This window comes from Rattus norvegicus, chromosome 11 (genome assembly GCF_021556685.1).
Source record: "Rattus norvegicus strain SHRSP/BbbUtx chromosome 11, alternate assembly SHRSP_T2T, whole genome shotgun sequence".
Classification (NCBI taxonomy): domain Eukaryota; kingdom Metazoa; phylum Chordata; class Mammalia; order Rodentia; family Muridae; genus Rattus; species Rattus norvegicus.
The window spans coordinates 17,323,913-17,346,444 of NC_141544.1; the positions used below are offsets into that span (position 1 = coordinate 17,323,913).

The 22,532-nt window shown below is 37.9% G+C and overlaps 1 protein-coding gene and 1 long non-coding RNA gene across 7 annotated transcripts in view; one reads left to right on the forward strand and one right to left on the reverse strand.

Annotated features, from left to right (window-relative positions):
* Vgll3 (vestigial-like family member 3) overlaps nucleotides 1-22,532 on the forward strand; it is a 46,915-nt gene that overhangs the window by 16,811 nt on the left and 7,572 nt on the right. For all 6 annotated transcript variants that reach the window (NM_001427793.1, XM_087576740.1, XM_087576743.1 and 3 more), the window contains exon 3: nucleotides 5,956-6,483. In NM_001427793.1, the coding sequence (NP_001414722.1) occupies nucleotides 5,956-6,483 (528 nt within the window). The remainder of the gene's footprint in view (nucleotides 1-5,955; nucleotides 6,484-22,532) is intronic.
* Nucleotides 823-6,154, reverse strand: LOC120095589 (uncharacterized). The gene is made up of 3 exons (XR_015632883.1): nucleotides 5,694-6,154; nucleotides 3,327-3,447; nucleotides 823-988 (listed from the first exon to the last, which is right to left on the reverse strand). It is a non-coding gene; the product is annotated as an uncharacterized LOC120095589 (long non-coding RNA).

Consider the following 22,532-nt stretch of genomic DNA (forward strand, 5'->3'; position numbering starts at 1 on the left):
CAGCATCCCGGAAGCTTGGTGTATTTATTGTACAGAGTTCACGAAGGAGGCGGTGTTACTGCATACAGCTGCACAAGAAGATAGGTTTAGCTAATCTTTGTAGAAGTCTCAGTAGGGGAAAGGTCAGTCTTCAGGCTATAAGCATCAAGGAAGGAGACTGCAAGTAGGGAATAGCTTGCCATCTGTTTGAGCCCCACCCAAGGAAGGTTTTGACATTTTCATAGGTTTAAGGCACCCTAGTCTTTTATATGGCTGAGCTCATATCAAGAACAGACATTCACTCAGGACTTCACTGGCTCCGTAAGAACTCTAGTTGGATTTGGTGGGCTATCCAAAGAAGAAAAAGAATTGGAGAGACAGATAAGTAGGTATGGGAAGAGTTGGCCAGGCCGAGGTAGATATGAAAACGTGGTAAATACAGTGTGGTCATGTATGCAATTCTAAAGTTTAAAATTAAAATAAAAAGAACTAAAGATTAAAGAAAATCTCTTAGAGGCCAACTGTTCCAGCAGTAACGTATGCTCAGTACTGCTCATAGTCGAGGGTTACTATAAGTATCATGTAGAAGCATACATGAATGACTTCATGCGGAAATGAAGCAACATAATCACTAAGACAGATGCCTTCTCTTTTCCATAGATATCCCACTTACTTGGCAGATGGAAAACTAATGCTGAGTTTTTAATCTAGAAATTTTGTTTTCTAGAAGCTCATATTTCTAGCACAAAGCAATGTCTAGGATAGAGTAAGTACTCAAGGCTATTGATAATGTTAACGGCACCATTTAGGGATAGTTTTGAAAGAAACTGCCAGTAACACCACCTGCATTAAACACTGGCTTGTAGCATGGATTTATTATAATCTACTGGTGTGTGACATGTGAAATTACAACTGAACTATGTTGGAATAATATATTTCTGTAGTAAATAGTTACAGTTGACTTCAATTCTTCTTGATAGGGCTTGGATATATCTTTCGAGATGTGTAGCTGTTAGGAAAATAGTGAAGGAGAAGACATTTTTTACCTTATTTTGGTACAATATTTTGGGAGATATAGCAAACCTCACAATGCATTTCAGGTATAAAAACAAAATAACCATGACTGTCTTCTTATCCCCATGGTTTTTATGGAAAGTGTGGTGTGTGTGACTGTGTATGTGAGAGACTGTGCCTGTGTGTGTGTGTGTGTGTGTGTGTGTGTGTGTGTGTGTGTGACTGTATGTATATCAAAAAGGGGAGTAGTCACATAAGCTGTGCCAGAGCAGATATCCCAATTAAAAAACATGCTTTACAACCATTTCCGCCATTTATTTACTTTTCTTATACTTTCAAATTAAATTTGTCAGTTAGCTGTTACAATTGAGTTCTAATTGGGGAACTCAGCCATGTGGGAAAGGCCTCTCAAACAATACAGTTTAAGCAGAGCCAAGGAAAAAAGGAAAGAAAAGATATATCCTGAGGTGTTTGGTTGGGAATGGCAGTTCGGAGTAGACTCGTCATGGAGGCCCTGCAGGCTGCTGCTTTCAGGAAGTTAGAACAGCAAGTGAGAAGAGAGTGAGGCCTGACTCAACTCATGATGGTGCCTGCAGGGTTCGCTTGATTGCAGTCACGAGGACGATTTTGAGCAAAGCTGCAACAAAGTCCCTGGAGGACAACCTTTGGATAATTACTGAATGACAGGAAAGAATGGGACCTATTTTACTCTTCTTCTGACCTGGCATTCGCCTTTTACAGGAAGCAGAAGAATCATGGAATGGGTCTTAAACATATCAAGAACCTTTAGATTAAGAATTAAGTTTAGATAGTATTCTTGCATTTTATTGATTCTTCTCTCCCCCTTTCTTTCTCCCAATCCACTTCCTTAGTGAGTCAGGGTCTGGACACTTAGTCCAGGTTTTCAGAGAACTTGGAAACTCCACTACCTGGCTCCTCCTCCTGAGTGCTGAGTTTAGAGGCACGCACCCTTGTTCTCTAAATGTTTTCTTCAGTGTGAACTTTAAAAGAAAATTTTATATTGGATACTAATGCTTTTCATCTGTATTTGCTCTAAGGATGTGTCAGCAGGAGATTATTACAGATGACTTATGATAACATTTCTTTGTGTTGTTTTACATTTAATATTATTTTTATTATTTAAAAACTTGAATCTTTCCTAAATTGCTTTGCAGTCCCCGCCCCCTCCCCGTGGTATGTAGAGTTGCTATAAAAAGTTCCCTAGTATTGTGCAATTGTAAAAAGAATTTATATCTCAAATAACCCGAAAAGAACACTTGGCTTCTGGAACCTATGATCAGCTCTCTGTTTCTCTAATGAAACAAAAATTTCCCTGAAAGTCAGATTATTTGGTTCACTTTAGAAAGACTATATTGGACAATATATCAATTTCACCTTATCTTCCATTTTTATAAAGAAATGTGCATGTGTTCCTAAAAGTGAACTCAACAAAATCATATTTAGGCTATTTTGTATGTATAAGGCTGTCAGTATTGTCGCCATCCGAATGCAAACATTGCATGAACGTTGAATAATGATGACTGTGGAATCCCAGCTGAGTCAGTCTAATCTTACCCAATGCTGAATCATTTCCACCAACCTTAAAGGTAACATTGCGTGGAAATAGCTCCTGCAGCTTTTCATCTGCTTTCTGGTCCACCCAATGTGGCTATGATTAAGTACTCATAAGCAAAAAAGTCACATAATGAAAAAAATTTACATACATATGAAATAAGCGTGCTGGTTCTCCAACACGAAGCACAGCGTAGCATCTGTTTCTGTGTGTCACATTTCTTTCTCTAAATAAGCAAATACCGAGTAGTGATCCCAAATCACAGATTTCTTGGTGAACATATTTTCCATTCAATATTGTTTGGCTTACTATGTGAAAATCAGTATTGTTTGTTGGAAAAGGGCTATGTAGATCCCTACGAATTTATATTAATCTCAGGAGACCTTTTGCCAACTGGGAAAATATTGAATTGCTTTTAATTTTATTTTTCTGTGGGGAATTTTAAAGGGTGGCTCAGTTTTTAGTGAGTGCTTTTAAAAAATTAGTTTTTTTTTCTTTCAATGATAATATGTTCACTTTGGAAAGACTATATTGGACAATATATCAATTTCACCTTATCTTCCATTTTTATAAAGAAATGTGCATGTGTTCCTAAAAGTGAACTCAACAAAATCATACTTAGGCTATTTTGTACTCACGATAGAGTACTTTGTATATAGGATAGTAATATAGGAAATGTATTCAGTATGTGAATTTGTATGTGCATATCAACAATGCTTATATAGTTATAGGATAAGAATACAAATCAAGAGAAACATACCTAAATAAATGGAATATCATCTCTGGACTTTGGACATTTTCCTCGGAAGGGTCAATAAGTAGAACTTGTATCCCTGGCACATTTTTGTGTATCAGGGGTTGTCAGTTTTCACAGTCAGGTTCTGGTTGTGGCAGGAGATATAAATTAGGAGCAGAATAATGGATTTCATACCAAAAATGGGACGTGTGCCAGTAAAGTGGAAGACTGGTGTCTGGCAAGCCGCCCTGAAATGCCCTCAAGGCCGATTTCTAAGTATGTCTTTTAACCGGTGGTGATCAGTCCCAGTCATTCATTTAAGAGCTTACTGAGAAAGGCTTCCACAACCTTTCTCTCCTTTTCTTTTTTGAAAAGCATTGTTTTACAGATTGCTTTAAGGGTCCTGAGATCCATAGCAGTGCTGAGGAGGTGAATTGGAAACTGTGGGTCCTTGGTCACAGGAGGAAGGGGTGAATTGTGGTAACACTGGTATAGAGCTGACAGAGAAAGAATGGATGTTCATGCCCTTATAATACCAAAGTCATTAGGGAACTTAGACAAGAGGTCAGACTATGAAGAGATGGACATAGTTAACCCCATGATACACGTGGCAGGTGATTCAAGTAATTTATATTGTGGTAAGAAAAATAGGTTCCTGTCCTGGAAGCGTATGAAGCGATAAACATGTTAGATTAAATATTTGTATCAAAGAACGCCTCTTAGGATATCTGTTGTCAAATAAAAAAAAAATCTAGATTCTTTTATGCTACAGAGCCTGACATAAAAACATCAACAATGCATATGCACAAGTAATGTCGCTTGCAACCTTATGTCTAAGCTTAACATAAATAATCAATAGGATATTTGCCAGAATGAAAAAATATTGAGGAAGATGATTGCAAGGTTATGAATTAAAGTACGTTATTTTTATTTTAATGGAAGAAAATGACAGAGATCAAGAAATCCCTTTTTGGCTATAAAGTGAGAAAAGACAAATTTGTAGTGAAAGTGAAGATTTCCCAAGGCAGAGTATCTGTAGATATACGTTATTATAAAAAGCCATCTTTGGGGTGGGCAGAGACCTTCCTAAGTACTGGTCTGACTTGGTCATTCTCTAGATTAAAAACTTTCTATGGTCCCTGGGATATGCCTTATGATAATTCACTTCATTTCTCTGGGCAGGAAACCCACATTCCTCTGAGTCCTTTATATTTCCGTAGTCTGTCAATCTCTCATTTCTCTCCTCACCCCTTTCTCTCCCTTTTCTCTTCCTCTCTGGCCAAATTTTGCCTATTAAATTTTATTCTTTAAATGCTACTGATGCTGGAGGTACTATTGGTGTGTTTGGGTGCATCTGTGTAGATTGTGTACATATGTTCATATTTTGCCTTATACTCCATCAGCCTAGGACTCCATCTCACATCTTCATAGGTCTACCTCCTATTCCGCCCTTCTAATTCGACATGCTCATTCCTTTTCCAGCTCATTTTGTGGGCTTGTTCTTGAAGACATTTTCACATGACATCTTCCTTCCTTGTGTTCCTCCTGATGGTGACCAACAGTGACAGCTATTTGTGCATGTTAGACTAATCTATGTCTGACGCTTAGTGTTGAGAGGATAGAGACATTGACTTGAGGGGGCCATGGATGAAAGGAGGATCCTCCTTCTTTGTTTTTTGTCTCAAAGTTTGCACTGTAGTTTTTTTTAAGAAGATCAACAGATCCTGAAAAAAATAACTCAACCTGAATCTATGTTGGTTATCACTTCTAGAAAGTCCAAGTCAAGGTGATCTGGTTGTGATCATAATTGTTCCCTCCTGTGGCCATTGTGAAGTCTACACTGTCCTTTGTCCACTGAGGTGCAGTCTGGAGTCATAACTGTTCCCTCTTAACGGCAGTTGTGAAGTCTGCTCTCCTTTGACCACTGAGACTGGCTATCTAGTTTTGAAGAGTAAGCCTATGCTTGCCAAATCTTAAGACTTTTTGCCTCTCTCCATTTTCTTATGGGACTGGAGTGAGAATCGGATGACCTCATGAGCAGCCTTAAGGCAATGTTTGACTTTTGGCTTCTCTCATTAAACACTAACCATTGTTATTTCCAAGATCAAACTACTCCTAAATTTTCTCAAAGGTAAGAACATAAAATATATTTTTACTGATCCATGATTTGAGGAGGACAAATGTATGTGATCTTAATATAGGTTCTTATTCTGGCATTGAAATGTTATGCTTAAATAAAAATTGGTTTGGTATTTAAAAGAAGTGGAAATATTTCCAATCTACACACACCTCATCAATGGCACAAATGTTAAACAGAAATCTACAGCAATGACCTCTGTTTACAACTAAGAGCCACAAGGATCCCAAGAGAAAGTGCAGCTTTACACTTACTAATTTAGTGTGAAAACTTCATCTTAGACTGGGGTAGCAGAAGCTCAGGAAGCAAATGCAGTGAGTTCTCTCATGACTTTGAATCTTGTCTCATTCTCCTGACATGGGACCCGAGAGGTTAGCCCAATATCAGGTCACTTGTCTTTGGAGAGAGAAAATGTGTATGGTAATCCACTTGCTCGTGAAACATTACTGGACAAGCAAAGGCAAGTCAAACCCAGAACTGTATCTTATGTAAATAATGTGTTTTCTGTCTTCTCAGACAGCTCAGCTCTTTCAAGCCAGCGGAGTAATTTTCCAACTTCCTTTTGGACCAGCTCTTACCAGCCCCCACCGGCACCTTGTTTGGGGGGAGTTCATCCTGACTTCCAAGTCACTGCACCCCACGGCACCTTTACAACAGCAGACCCCAACTCTTGGCCAGGACATGGTCTGCATCAGACTGGCCCTGCCCCACCCCCTACTGCATCTGAGTCTTGGCACTATCCTCTGGCATCTCAGGTGAGCCCATCCTACAGCCACATGCATGACATGTACATGCGGCATCACCATCCTCATGCTCACATGCACCACCGCCACCACCACCATCACCACCACCCAACTGCTGGCTCTGCCCTGGATCCCGCGTATGGGCACCTGCTGATGCCATCAGTGCGTGCTGCCAGGATTCCTGCTCCCCAGTGTGACATCACAAAGACAGATCTGACTACAGCCACCACTGCTACCTCAGCATGGGCCGGAGCCTTTCATGGGACAGTGGACATCGTGCCAAGTGTGGGCTTCGAAACAGGTGAGCAGACACATTTCCTCCTTTTTAGTGAAAGAAGATAATGTTAAGAGGTCATTTTTGGAAGATTTTTTTTTTGCAATAGTTTTCTCTTGAAGCTTGTAGAACAGAGCTATTTTGTAATAATTCCTGGATTCCCGGGGAAAGGAGAATGACTCGCTTGTGAAAACTTAGCCTGAGAGAGGTCTCAGCACTTTTCTCTCATCTCCTTTGTGGGGAATCTGTTTCTTTGAACACGATCCTCTCATACCTTATGTTTACATATAGCTCACCCCCTCTGTAATTCTTCCATGACTCTGCACTCTCTACCATGTGTTCTGCTCAGTAGATTTCAAACATAGTGGTACGCTTCAGTTATGCATTGTAAAACAGATTGTTTTTGGAATGTGGTCTACAGTCCAGATTTTTGAAAAATAAATAGGGACCATATTTTAAGAGTAGACTTTATTTTTCTTTTCTTCCCTTTTTTCTTTGTCCTGTCTCTGTTTTCTTTCTCCTTCCTTCCTCTTCCTACATTCACTAATTAAAGTAACAGAGGACATCAATCAGTACTGTAAAGTACTTAGAAGTAGTAATGAATATATACATATATTATATATATGTTATATATAAAAGAACAATATATAACCTACCATATATATCTATATAATATATATTATAGAACACATGTCTCTGTAGTTTGCTGTTCTTGAAGATCATGGTGTTGGTGCTTCAAGTGACATTGTTGTCCTCAACCCATTTTAGCTTCTGGTTTAGTCTAGAGTATGCTATAGGCCTTAGCATCATGGGCTAGCCTTTTTCATTTGTCATGTATTAACAGAAAAATTAAGCCAAAGTTTTTCAGTGTCAAGGGCATAGGTATTGCGGGGTCTCAGGACAGTAGCTGCCACCTTGAGATGTGTCTTTGGAAGGTTGCTGTTTTCCACATGTGTGGCCTGTGTGGAGTCAGAGTAACCACGCTCCTAAGAGGCAAGCAATGATTTCTCTTTCTAGATGTTCTGTCAATACGAAGAAGAAAATGGGCATGATTCCTCCCTCTTTCTGTTAACTTTTGCTCATTGTCTATACTCGCAAAATTGGGAATGAGTCTGGATCACATAAATTTTTTCAGAACTCCAAATCAAATTAGTTTCATAAAGATGAAAAGCCATGCTCTTAGCTTTGGAAGTAGACAGAAGGCTTTGGTTTGCTGAAATGTCCTGAGAGGATCTCCTTAGGCTTATTAATCCACACTTGAACATTTATTGAACATTTACTATACCCAATTAGTAATTTTGTCTTCCCATTATGTATGTATGTCAACATATTAGTATGTCTGTACATTATACATAATTTTTATATTAATGTATAATATATGATGAGTTTTTCAAACCCCTTTGTAGTATTTCAAATTTCTGAAACTTATCTTTGTACTTGCTCTAAGAGAATGCTAAGCTAGACACTCTATAGTTCTCCATGCAGTCAGAGTAACAGTGGTGCTAGCAAGCAAGTGGTTAATGATAATCGTGTGGAATGGAAGTTTTCCCACTGGATGTACAAAAGGCTACACGGTGTAAGCTTAGTAATTAGATGATAATTATGATTCACGACTAGTCTATGTTTGCACCCAACTGGAAAAACAAAGCACCCACACAGATTAAGATAAATTATTGGCACAACATTTGGAAGACTCAGGTTAGACTAATCTCCACAATGAACTTTTATCTTGAACTAGCAGGGAAATTTTGAACTCCAGAGAATCTTCCCATAGGCATTTCCATCACATTTCAGAGTGCCATGACTATAAAAGGGATTGATGCTTGCTATGGGTGCCTCTGACAAGAATGACTAAAGGCACAGCATGGTGTCTTTGTTCTGCACAAGACTGTAAAGGAAGAGCTAGCACCTTTTGAATGGGCCAGTGATGAGAGAGTAGAAGACAGTGCATCTTAGTGGTCAGTTTCTAGTCCAAAATTCAGACATAATATCAAATGCCACATTTAAACCCCAACTGGAAGAGCATGGCAAGCATCAATTTTTACAGGAACAGCCTTTGGGGCAGTTTTGGGATAATGTTCTAGGGGATCATATTTTTGGTGTGAGAAAGATCCTCAGGCCAAGGGGTTAGCTTTCATATTTCAACATTTACAAGTTCTGGGTTGTGGCTTGTCTCTGGGAAAATGGACATGACACTGGATAAGGTATCTTTGCTCATTTGAAGGTAATTCCCGGAGAGAACAGTTTCTGAGAGCATCTTGAGGTAACAATAGGAAAATGGATGCTTTAATCACTAACGGAAAGGGGTTGAGTGGTACAACATTCACTTTGTGGGACCAATAAGAGGGCAGTACCTACCCTTCTGTAGTTCAAGTTGATTGTAATAACAGATGTTTCCATGTAAAATTCCAAAGCAAGGAGTGACTTGTGTCAAGTGGAAGGGTCAGAACATTTCCCCAAATCCAGGTATCTGAGCTGGAAAAATATAGGTCATTTTCATCTGTCATTAGATGAGAAGTAAACGAATTCAACTATTTCCAGAATATTTTGTTAAAACAAAATATAGTAGCTTTACCTATAAGGGAAGAGACTTGGGATTGCTGTCACAAAAATTCACAGACAAGGTGGTTTCTAAACAGTAAGGAATGGTTCTCACAATTCTGAGACTGCTGAGACCAAGATCAAGTCACAGGAAAGCCTGTTTTGTTGTTCATAACTGGTTATCTTTTTGGTGTAATGTTACATGGTTGAAGGCCAAGTTAGCCTTGTAGTTGCTTTTGTGAGGAGCCCAAGCCACTCACAAGTGACTGTTTCTCTAGGCGTAATGACTGATCTCTGAACGCTATTACTTTGGGGATTTGGATTTCACTATATTAATCTGGGAAGGACATAAGCATTTCATTTATCTCAAGTGAAGTGATAATTATGGCTGCAATTTTATTTTGAACAATTTAAAGAAACTAAGGGACTCTAAGGAGGAAGATTGAACTTGATATGTGACAAAGGTCAAAATATTGTACACGGTATAATTGAAGGTTTGATATAGTTTTTCTGTTTAGGGAAAGATAGGAACATTTTATAGTTTTCTGGTTCTTCTACCCTCACACCGCTTCTTGGCTCTCCTTTGGTAACATTAAAACAACCATAGAGAAAACCTAAATGAGGATGCCTTCCCTCGGAACTTTTTGGAAACTTGGATACACCCAGCTTCTTCAAGGGTCTTACCTCTGTATGTTAGTGGATAGTCTGAGTTTGGAGTCAGAGCGCCCACCTTTCTAACTCAGCTGGGTCCATAAAACAAAACAATATGGACATTGACTAAGATGCTTTCACCTTCCTGCTCTATAAACTATGAAACAAGTCCGTTCAGTAAAGCAGTCACAAAGTTGCAAACCCAGGAAGGTATTCTCATTTTCTATTTATCCAAAACCAAACCGTTTTTAACTTTAAAAGTTATTGCTTAGTTATAATTCAGAAAAGCATATGCTCCATTTTAATAAATATGATTCATTCATTCTTAGTTATTGACCATCTTGTGTAATAAATCCTTAATGTCTAGTTCCAGAGCATTCTATCACCTCCACAAGAAGCTGTTTACTTGTTAAAGTTCACCCCTACTTACTCCTACTCTCCGTTTCTGGTAACTACATATTTACTTGAAGACTCTAAAAAGTTACCTTTTCTCTTCACTGAAGCAAATAAGAATCCTACATGTGTCTTCTTTCACTTAACATGGTGGTGTCAAGCATCATCCACATTATATGTGCACAGAACTTGGTTTTTTGTTTTGTTTTTATTTGAGTGGATTTTATTTCATGGCATGAAAACAATCATTTTTTAGTTGCATTTTCATTAGTTGGTACATATTGGATTTGTTTTGATTCAATATGATTAAATGATAAATTAATATTGTTAAATAAATTAAATTTTATAGGATAGCTATTACTGTCTGTAAGCTGTCATGTACAAATGTTGGTGTGACTATATTTTTAATTTTCTTGACAATTTGTTTTCTGATGTTGAGACGATCTCACTTAAAATTTTTATGTGCTTCTGTCCATGTGGGGCTTAAAATTAATTTACAGTATTTGTAATAATTTGGTTTTAAAGTACATTTAGGATTTAAATTAATGATCACATATCATAATGGAGTTCTGATGTTGATAGGTATAATTCTTCTCTAAGAATGAAATGAATTCCCATATTCTCTGAAGGGATGAACTCCCTCGAGGATAGTCATTCGTGCACATAATTTAAAGTTTGCCTTGATAGAATGGTGCACATTCATGTGTCCTTAAAGTTTGTTCTGCTGTTACACTTGGCTTCCTCTTGCCCTACTCTTCTCTCTGTTGAACAGGTTTTACATATATACATGCTGATACAATCACAAGTCACCTAGATCTGCCCTCCTTATGAAGATTCCAAAGACTGTTAGGAATCTAACATTGGCTGTTCCCCTTTGTATTGGCAGTTTAAGAAATAGGTTTTGCAAGTCCTGTGAGAACTGTACTTTTAAAATGTGGGTTTGACTGAAAACATGATCTATGGTCAAATGAGGTTTGTGACATAGAGTATTGCATAACTCTCTTAGAGATCACCCTTTCGACATTTTGAAAACTTTTATCCGTTCTTCAGTAAAGGCATGTGTTAAGTTTTATGTAGGAGGAGATACTTACATTATGCTCTTTGAGGACCATGCTGAGTTTTAAGCATACTTTTATCAGACTAGGCTTTGAAAAATTCACTTTCCTTAACTCTTTCCCCATAAGAAATGTCAAAAATGTTCAGTTTGCATGAATAATTGTCAAGGAGTAAAGGGGAAGAAGAGTGGATAGGCTGAGGATAATACGAACTGTGTTAATCACGAGAGGAAAGGAGATGAATGTCAAGCACATTGAGTACTGAACTGGGTTTCTGTGCACAAGGACTAGGTCATGTTTGCATCTGTCCTGTCACACATCACATATTAATGCTCTAAGTGATCGCAACTGTGTGCATTGTTGTATCAGACACACAGTGTGCATTGTTTTCAGACATACATAGGATCATACTAAGTATTTCTAATCTGCTCACCTTTCTCTGATCATAATGATTCTCAATTCATGTATGGAATCCTGACATTCTAACTTACACCTTTTATTCATAATTTATCTAGTGTATGATGTATAATCTTCACAGTCTTAAGTTTTTCTTCAAGTAAAGCTTTGCTAATAAGGCTTTTATTTTTTTTTTACTGAAACATAACGCTAACTTCATTTGTAGCTTTCTCATAGTTCACTACATTTGAACTCACCAGAAGGAAAAGAAGTTTTGCTTTGTGATGTATCTTCTCTATAAACACAAGCTGTTCCTGGCTTCTTTGTGTGCTCTTCTCAAGATTCCCAGATTTATTTCTCTTACAAGACATCATGTTATTTCTGCTACAAGTTTGTTATGATTTTGTTTTTTACTATGATGAATGTCAAATGCTGAGAGAGAGAGAGAGAGAGAGAGAGAGAGAGAGAGAGAGAGAGAGAGAGAAAGAGAGAACAGGTGACTCAAAATTAAAATTCAAAGGAAAATAAAAAAAACAACATTCTGTACTATATCATATGCTCATAAAATCTGATATGTATGAAAAGTAATGAAAACATGTTGACATTATTCTGACTTCTTAAGAAATACATCTAAAGACAGTCATAAATTTATATAAGCTACTATTAAACATTTGGATTCAGTAAGAGAATCTTTAGATGAGCCTTCTCCAAACAATAATGATGCTAAAATTTGCTTCATCTCTCACTAACCAAGATACCTTCAGATGTCAAATCAAAATTGTGTATCCTAAGATATGAAGTTGTTGCCAAGTAGAGAAACAAAATCATTCTAAATGGTGGACACACAGATTACTTGTGAAATGAAGGCTGTGAAGTTTCCATAAACACAAAAAACTATTTCTCTGCCTCCATTAACTGAATTATTTCTTTCTTTCTTTCTCTCTCTCTTTCTTTCTTTCTTTTTTTTTTTTTTTTGGAGCTGAGGATCGAACCCAGGACCTTGTGCTTGCTAGGCAAGCACTCTACCACTGAGCTAAATCCCCAACTCCAACTGAATTATTTCTAAAGAAACTTTCTTGAGCTCACTGTGATAAGTCATTTGGATAAAGGCAACTTGCCCAAGTGTAATGATCTAATTTGATCCCCCTGAAAAGATTGAAGGAATTGAAGGGGTTTGCAACCCCATAAGAACAACAATATCAACCAACCAGAGCTCCCAGGGACTAAACCACCAACAAAAAGTACACATGGACAGACCCATGGCTTCAGCTGCATATGTAGCAGAGGATGGCCTTGTGGTACACCAATGGGAGGAAAAGCCCTTGGTCCTGCCAAGGCTGGACTCCCAATGTAGGGGAATGTCAGGGTAGGGAGACAGGAATGGGTCGGTGGATGGGTGGGAAAACACCCTCATAGAAGAAAGGGGAGGGGTATGGGTTAGGAGGTTTATTGGACTGGAAACCAGGAAAGAGGATTACATTTGAAATGTAAATAAAAAATTATCCAATAAAAATATTCATTATCTTAAACAAAAACAAAAAACAAAAAAATAAAGACAGAATAGAAATCAAGGATGAAAACAGTTTATAAGAACAAATGAAGAAGCTTCTGTCTCTTGAAGAAATGGGGAAATCAGGTTGCAGTTTTCTGACTCCAGGCCATTCTGTAAATTTTGCATCTGTAGATTACATCCTGAAACCTGTGTTTACTTATTGGCAATTGGTAGTCATCTACTGGAAACATAGGCTACAAAGATTGGATAGATGTCTCTGAAATGACCTACTAATTTCTTCTAACCACATTAAAGTATTAATAACTATAAACTAATTGTAAATTAGTTGTAATTTATATCTAATAACTTAAAAACATTCTCATTTATAATAGTGGCTAAAGAAAACCAAGCATTATTCATCCAAGACCCTTGAATATTTGTTGACACTACAGTGTTTTAATTCAAGGCCTTATAAGAAAGGAGGAATGTTGCAAGTTTGGAGAGGAATTGTCAAGGAACCACAAGAGTCAGCCTTATAACTCAATTAAAACAGAAAGACACTGGGGTAATTTCACCCTAGAACAAGAGAACACCAAAGCAACAAATAATTTAGATTTCATTTAAAACCTTCACCCCACTTCATGTCTTCCTAGGAAACGTGTTAGCCATCTGGATTCTGAATGTTTAGGAACACACTGACACTTTTGTTAACAGTTATGGTAATTTTTACAAATGATCAGTAGGAAATTATGAGATTGTCTTCAGTTTTATCAAAAAAGAAGAAGTATTTCTAAGTTTTTCTCTCAGCATAGAGGACAAGTGAACCAAATTTTCATATAGAAATCAACCTGAACTACATGATTTTTTCCAGTGGCTTTAATACCTCTCACTAATATTTATAGTACTGGATACTTACATTGTTGGTGTTATTTCAACTAAGGTGGCTAACATGTTGCAAAAATGCATGTAGATTTTCTAATTACAATAGGCAGAAAGCTTTCAGATACAGCACAGTGGATGCTGGGTCTGGCCTCTTTGTTGCTATGAAATGTATTATTATTTAATAAGAGTAAGGAGATTGGTCAACAACCGATCAATCACATTTCTACAAAGCTATTTTCTTCCTTTTGGTAATCTTATTTTATACTGAAGTGGAAGAAATCATCAAAGATATGTTGAAGGATATTTACACCCTCTTGAGTGGTGTTAGTTGAGTTAGGCACAAGTCCACTGTTACAGTTTCATGACCAGAAGGACAATGGGAACCATCTTCTATGTCTGTGAAATATTAGCATGCATGCTAAATTAAGCCAAATAATGAAGTCTGCATGAAACACATAGGATGGTGAACCAGAGAGAAAAAATGCATTTCAGAACCCCGTAGGCTTCACAAACCCATGCCGGAATTTTGTTAAGCCCTTATTGAACTTCACTTAACTTACAGAAGTAGACACTACACTCAGACTTTTTCCTGGAGCTCCCTCTCCAGAAGGATCTCACAAAGTCACATGTTCCAATTGCAGAATTCACTTCAGACTGTTTCCTCTTTCATCACGTGTGTTTGGGAATCTTTAGGGAGAACTGTGATCTTTAGAGAAAACCGATTTGCATATAATGAGTAATCATGCATTTGTAAGTTTGAAGCTTGGCAAAAGCCAACTTGATTAAAGGAAAGTTTTGTTCTTCAAATGTATAGCTGGTAGAAAATTAAAGAGTTGTAGTCTTTTTTTTTTTTTTTGGAAGTTTACTTTAATCTTTATTGGTAAAGTCTAACTCTTTTTCTTTCCATCTTTATTAACTTGGGTATTTCTTATTTACATTTCGATTATTTTTTTTTTATTAACTTGAGTATTTCTTATATACATTTCGAGTGTTATTCCCTTTCCCGGTATCCGGGCAAACATCCCCCTCCCCCCTCCCCTTCCTTATGGGTGTTGCCTCCCAACCCTCCCCCCATTGCCGCCCTCCCCCCATAGTCTAGTTCACCGGGGGTTCAGTCTTAGCAGGACCCAGGGCTTCCCCTTCCACTGGTGCTCTTACTAGGATATTCATTGCTACCTATGGGGTCAGAGTCCAGGGTCAGTCCATGTATAGTCTTTAGGTAGTGGCTTAGTCCCTGGAAGCTCTGGTTGCTTGGCATTGTTGTACATATGGGGTGTCGAGCCCCTTCAAGCTCTTCCAGTTCTTTCTCTGATTCCTTCAACGGGGGTCCTATTCTCAGTTCAGTGGTTTGCTGCTGGCATTCGCCTCTGTATTTGCTGTATTCTGGTTGTGTCTCTCAGGAGCGATCTACATCCGGCTCCTGTCAGTCTGCACTTCTTTGCTTCATCCATCTTGTCTAATTGGGTGGCTGTATATGTATGGGCCACATGTGGGGCAGGCTCTGAATGGGTGTTCCTTCAGTCTCTGTTTTAATCTTTGCCTCTCCCTTCCCTGCCCAGGGTATTCTTTTTCCTCATTTAAAGAAGGAGTGAAGCATTCACATTTTGATCATCCGTCTTGAGTTTCGTTTGTTCTAGGGAGTTGTAGTCTTTTAAAAAGCTATCCTGGAAAGAAAATTAGTATTAAAGTACTTTACCTGTGTCTCAGCATCTTTACCCTCAGTACTCCACCGTGCATAGATAAAATGAAAGCACACAAAATACTAAGAAAAATATTTTTGGATAATGTTTAAAATAAGTAAAAGACATATTCGAGTACTGCCATCAAGTGGGATCTTTTAGTAAATTATGTTTGATGTGCTGTGCCTGAATAAAACATATGCACAAAATGACGTATATGTCCTTCAAAAACAAAAGTTGACTATGACTTGTAAGTGTCTTGGTTTGGTTCATAAAAGTCTATAAATTTAATAAAACAAAAGAAAACCAGTCTCATAAGTAATGTTCTACTTGGAAGCTACAAGTAATGAAGTCTATTATGAATTTAGTGATTAAAAAATATGTTTAGAAAAAATAGTTTATACACACACACACACACACACACACATATATATGTATACATGCACACACACATATGGATGTAAAAGAAAAGGACAAAAGTTATGTATATATATACGTAAACACACACATGTATATGTATATGTATATGTACCTATACACACATATACTTACACGTATATGTGGGTGAATCAAAGAATTTAAACCTGATCTTGTAACAAATTTTACCTAAAAATAAAGGAAGTAAGAAGAAAGAAAAAAGATTGATTTTATTAGTAAGCATCTTCCCTCGTCACTTGGGGCCTATAAAAGGTGCACTTAACACATGAGGATCATTTTAAACATCCAAAGAGATGTAGGATATGAGTGTAGAGTAGAGTTTAAACAGAACTGACTATAAAATCAATTCCAAGATTCCTCTTACCACTTCATTGCATTGGGCTGTTAGTCTTGCCTGTAACCTCTCACTTCTTCATTTTTCTGACCTGACCCAACTACGGAAGTCAATGACTCGGGGAATATGCCTGTTTTTCCAGATGGTGATTGTGATATGAAGTGAACTCTGCCATGACCTGTAATAAAGATGGGATATATCAAGCTGAAAAACTCACACTAAATGTGTGAAACATCTTGAGACACTGATGCAAGCTTAGAATACCTCTATCACAACTTAATCTATTTCTATTCCAGAAAATTAGCTGTGATTTTTGTTAGCCAATTTTCCTAAGAGCGGTATTTGGAAATCACTGATTTTATTCATTTATTTATTGTTTTGGAGTGGTTAGTCAACAATTAAAAATGGTGGGACAAAGAAAGGGAAAAAGAAACAAGCATTTGAGTGGTTAGGAGCAGAGACAGCTTAGGAAATGTTTAAGACACAGCTTTCTTTTTCTAAGATACTCTACAGGTCCGATGTGAAGAAATGAACACACTGTTCACATTGTTATGTACTTATGTACAGTGACGATAGCCTATACATGGAACTCGACATACCGTATATGTAGCAAGAAAGTGAGGCTGTGAGTTGGGCTCAAGAGCACTGCCGAGTTAGCACTGCTCTCTTGAAAGTGTTAGCTTTGTGTTTGCCGATCCACTGTCCATCTTAACATGAATTTTCTTTCAACTGAGTTCTAAAATCTTTAGGATTGCATGAAAACATTTTCTCAAAACTACAGACAAAATTGTTCACCACCATCTTTTCACCTTTATTTTAATTTCCTTCTTATTTTTTTTTTTTTTTACGAAAAACCACTGCTTGTTTAAATAATTATGTCTAACAGTACAATGTGATATTCAGACAGGCAAGCAGCATATACTAATCAAACAGGAAATTAGTGTTTCAATTTGTACATTTAAAAACTTCAAATGTTTTGTAAAGTCTTGTGTTCCACTGACTGTGGCTGGGAGTTTGGGAAGTTTTCAGATCATGTTATGATTTCCCCCAAAGAATCATCTGTGCTTTTGGTGACAGAAATTGTGTAGGTTAAAACCAAAACCAACTGACCAAGCAACCAACCAAACCAGCTACTCATTGCATGGATTTCATTGGAGAACAATGCACAAACTGAAGTGTATGTGTCATGAGTCAGGGTCTTGTGTATCAGCAAATAATTTTTCTCTGTCGCTTGCTCTGCTGTGGCTCAGAGCTCACACAGGGATGGCTCCAATGGAGAAATCCCTTTCCCAATCCATTCTCGGCCAATTTTGCATCAGCTTTCAAGTAGGCTACAAACATTATGGAAAGGCATTCTCTGTGGCCTGAGGAATTTACAGCTATCTTTATTCCCTTTCAGCTATTTATCAACAGTATAAAGTTTCACAAACAGTTGTCTGCGGCCAATATGTTTTGGATGGATTCTTTGGTGAAAAGATGACATGCCAAAAAAAAAAATCTTGCAAAATACCGAGGAGAGACAAAATGTGTCATTTCTTTCTTGTGGAATCAACCTGATATATGGGAGATTTCAGTTCATCCTTTGAAACCACAGCATGTGTTCTGAGCTCTTCCTGCTGGCTTGGCTTGTGCTCTAAGGAGTGGCTCTAACGTCTTCAGTGTCACTGAAGCCCTGTTTCTGTTTGCTGAGATTGGATAGACTCTTTGCAACATGTCAGAGAGCAAATTTTCATCCAGGTCCAAAGAAGGTGGAAAATCCCACTGATGTCACTACAGGAATTGACACACATGTAGTTCATCTTATTGTCGAGTCTCTTCTAATATATTTTGCTTCAATAGAGAGATTGATGACTTAACTCGAATTCATATTAAAGTATGCTTGTATTTCAGCACTTCCAAAGTTATTTTTAAAATTTGGAGGTTTTTAATAATTTATACTCCCAGATACCAAACTTTCTCTTTTGGGGCAGTGGGGGCCTCAAGCAAAGTTCCTAGACTAGCTCTTCTTGTGGTTGGATTATCTATTTTCTGAATCGTAAAGCTGTCATGGTAAAACCTAGAAATCTCTTTAAAGATGCATATTTGGGTACATGTGCATGTGCTAGCCAGCAGATGTCTGGATAGTTAGAATCTCTTGAGAGCATCATAACGTGTGGTTTTAGTTATAATAAGTAATCCAAACTTTTTTTGCTCCCTTTGGTCTTGCTTTTCTCAGTTCTGGGAGAAAGTCTGTAGTTTATAGAGAATACAGAAGAATATTTCATTTCATTCTTCATTCTTTTGTTAATGTTTATCCCTATGCTTAAGAAGTCTTTATATCTGCTTTTGAAATGAGTTTGCTGGATTGGTAAGTAGTATCTTACATTCCGTATCATGAACCCAAGATCTTATCACCTACGAGGTGATTAATGATCAATGCCATCGATGTTCAAGCTTAGAACTTAATATATGGGCTAAAAAGAAAACTACCAGTCACTGGGATATGTAATTCATATTTGTCACAAGTTGAGTTATATTACTGATGGTCTCACGTGTGAGAGGCTGTTAAGTATGTGACGGTTATCTGTCCAGCTGGACACTGGAGAAATTGCTAAAGGCAAAGGCCAGAGGGCCCTGCACAGCAGTTTGTGGTTTCCGAGAAAGGAAGGCTTTATGAGGGTAGATTGACTACTGTGGCTTGTGTCTCAATAGTAGACACCTGGCAGTAAACAGCTTGTCGCCCACAGTGTTTGCCTCAGGTATGCAGGTGTTGCGCTTCTTACCTTAACACAGTAAATTGGGGTCTAAAACAAATTCAGGTTTGGTGGGTTTTATATTTCTACTCTTCCTTTGAATCTGAACTTAAAGACATGCTGACAAGTTCAGGCAGTTTTCACCTTATTGTTTCTGACAGCACTGTTTCAGTGGAGATTTGAAGGAGATTCTCAATGTGCCTCCAGAACCTGACTCTTTAAGTAGAAAAGTCTTGTTTTGCTGCTAAGTCCTTTACTTTCTGAGCAAGGCCTCATCCATTACTAGTGTGCACGAGTTGTAGTCACAAGATATTGACTGTTATTGAAATATCATAAGGAACAAATTTAACTCTATATTTGTTTTAGAAGAATGCATATTTAAAACATGGTTAATCATTTATGTGTTAAGTATGAAGTCGAATCATCAAGTTGTCCAAAATACTTATAACATGTAAAAAAACACACACATCAAATGCATGAAAGGTTCAGAGAAATCAAGGAAAACTTTAATCCTTGAATTTGATCAATGGTAAAGCACAAAATTTGATCAAAGATAAAGAGAAAGTCATAACACATGGTGCCCATATTCATTAATAGTGAAATAATGCAAATGAAACTTAGATAAGTCTATCATGACCATTATAAATATTTAATTTTATTTTAATTTTTTTCATTTAAAAAATTTTATTACTTTTTTTTTTTACAGTCCAGTCTTTCCACCCTCCCACAGTCCCTCATCCCAATCCTTCTCCTATGGTCTCCAAGAGGATGGCCCCCACCGCAACCAGGACTCGCCACTCCCGGGGTTTCAAGTTTCTAGAGGGTTAGGGACTTCTCTGTCAGAGGCCAGATCAGACAGTCCTCTACTGTATGTATGTTAGCAGCCACAGACCAGCGCCTGTATGCTGCCTGGTTAGTGGCTCAGTCTCTGAGAGATCTCAGGGGTCCAGCTTAGTTGAGACTGCTGGTCTTCCTATGGGGTCACCCTCCTCCTCAGCTTCTTCCAGCCTTTCCATAATCAACCACCCGGGTCTCCTACTTCACACCAGTGATTGGGTGTAAGTATCTGTGTCTCATTCAGCTGCTTGATGGCTTCTCAAAGGCTAGCCATGCTAGGCTCCTGTCTTTAAGCACACCATAGAATCAGAAATAGTGTTCCATCCCCCCAACCCCCAGGTCCTTTACCTCAGGCTCTTCTCCATGTTTGTTCCTGTGGTTCTTTTAGACTGGAACAATTCTGGGTCAGAATTTTTGACTGTGGGATGGCAATTCCATTCCTCTACTTGATGTCTTGTCTTTCTACTGGCGATGGACTCTATGAGTTCCCTCTTACCACTATAGGGCATTTCATCTGCGGTTCCCTCCCTTTGAGTCCTGAAATTCTCTCAACTACCAGGTCTCTGGTACATTCTAGATAGTACCCCCCCCCACCCTCTGAGGTTACATATTTTCATTCATTCTGCTAGTCCTCAGGCCTTCTCTCCTGTCTCCCATACATGATCATGCTCCCCTTCCCCCTCCCACCCAGGTCCCTCCTTCCCTCTGCCTCTGTGATGATTATCTTCTCCCTCCCAAGTGGGATTGAAGCATCCCCACTTGGGCCCTTCTGCTTGTTAACCTTCTTGAGTACTGTGGATTGTATCCTTGGTATTCTGTGCTTTTTGGTTAATATCCACTTATTAGTGAGTACATACCATGCATGTCCTTTTGGGTCTGAGTTACCTCACTCAGGATGATATTTTCTAGTTCCATCCATTTGCCTGTAAAACTCATGATGTTCTCATTCTTCATAGCTGAGTAATATTCCATCGTGTAAATGAGCCACACTTTCTGTATTTGCTCTTCCATGCGGGACATCTGGGCTGTTTCCAGCTTCCGCTGTTACGGATAGAGCTGCTATGAACATAGAGGAGCGTGTGCTGCTGTGGTATGGTGGGGCATCCTTTGGGTATATGCCCAAGAGAGGTATAGCTGGGTCTTCAGGTAGAGATATTTCTAACTTTCTGAGGAACCTCCAGACTGATTTCCAGAATGGTTGTACCAGTCTGCAATCCTACCAGCAATGGAGGAGTGTTCCTCTTTCTCCACATCCTTGCCAGCATCTGCTGTTACCAGAGTTTTTGATCTTAGACATTCTGATTGGTGTAAGGTGAAATCTCAGGGTTGTTTTCATGTGCATTTTCCTGATCACTACAGACTTTGAACATTTCTTTAAATGTTTCTTGGACATTTGAAATTTCTCTGCTGTGAATTCTCTGTTCAGCTCTATACCCCATTTTTTGTTTGGGTTGTTTGGTATTTTAGTGGTTAGCTTCTTGAGTTCTTTATACATTTTGGATATTAGCCCTTATCGGATGTGGGGTTAATGAAGATTTTTTTCCTGATCTGTAGGTTGCCAGTTTGTCTATAGACTGTATCCTTTGCCTTACAGAAGCTTTTCAGTTTCATGAAGTCCCATTTATCAATACTTGATTTTTTATTTTAAAAACATGAGTGTCACAGTCATCTTGAGTGCATTTTAGCATCATAGTTATGTATGTAGCCATAACTGACTATATATATGCCTTCAATAATAATAAATGTTTCCAAAACAAGCTAGTATGTATGTTTATGCATATATATGTGCATATGTATGTGTATGTCTGTATGTAGGCAGATTATGTACATCTGTTGAGTATTGTTATGCTGTAGAATGATTGCTATGAGGTCTCCCAAAAGAATAAAGATATGTATGCAGTCCAAAGATACTGCTGTTCTGCCTGCCCTGCAGTATAAACAGTGGTGATTGCTCACAGGGCTAAAATATACTTTAAATGTGGGAAAAATATTCCTTAGAGCTTTTATTTTCCAAACAGTATTGATAATAATTTTAGAAATTGTTTTGAGAGGAAAAAATTTAGAAGTTATAAAAAGAAGTATGGTGATTACACATGATCTATTTTGATTTTCATTACATTACTGTTGCCCAAATGGGTACCTACTGCTTCTCTTCTTCGTTCCTCCTCTAGGTTAATAGCATGGGTCTGGGGTCACATGGGTCATCGCTAGAAAGTCCCAACTTGTATTTAACCTGATTTTGCAAGCCTCCAGCAAACAGATGCAATTGTATTATCATTTGCAGTGTTAATTTTATGAAGGCATAGAAATGCATATGACTGTCTCGTGAATATTTCTATGGTCATCTGTCATTCTGTCATGTGGGGGAAAATTGTCTACTTGCCACAACAGAATGCTGTATGTATTTAAGTTGAGAACAAGTACTATTTGCATTTATTGTAGCAGGACAGAGTATTTTTAAATACAAGAATAAGTTGCCAGTTTGTTAATCTAATAGCAAGTGTTCCTAGGTAAATGACTTGCATACAAACTTTTAATATTTGTGAAATGAGCACTTTATACTTATCAAGTACTTTCTTTCTATTAAGATCAGAATATGTTTTACCCATACTCAGGTTTTATATCTCATTTCTTTCTTTTCACCAG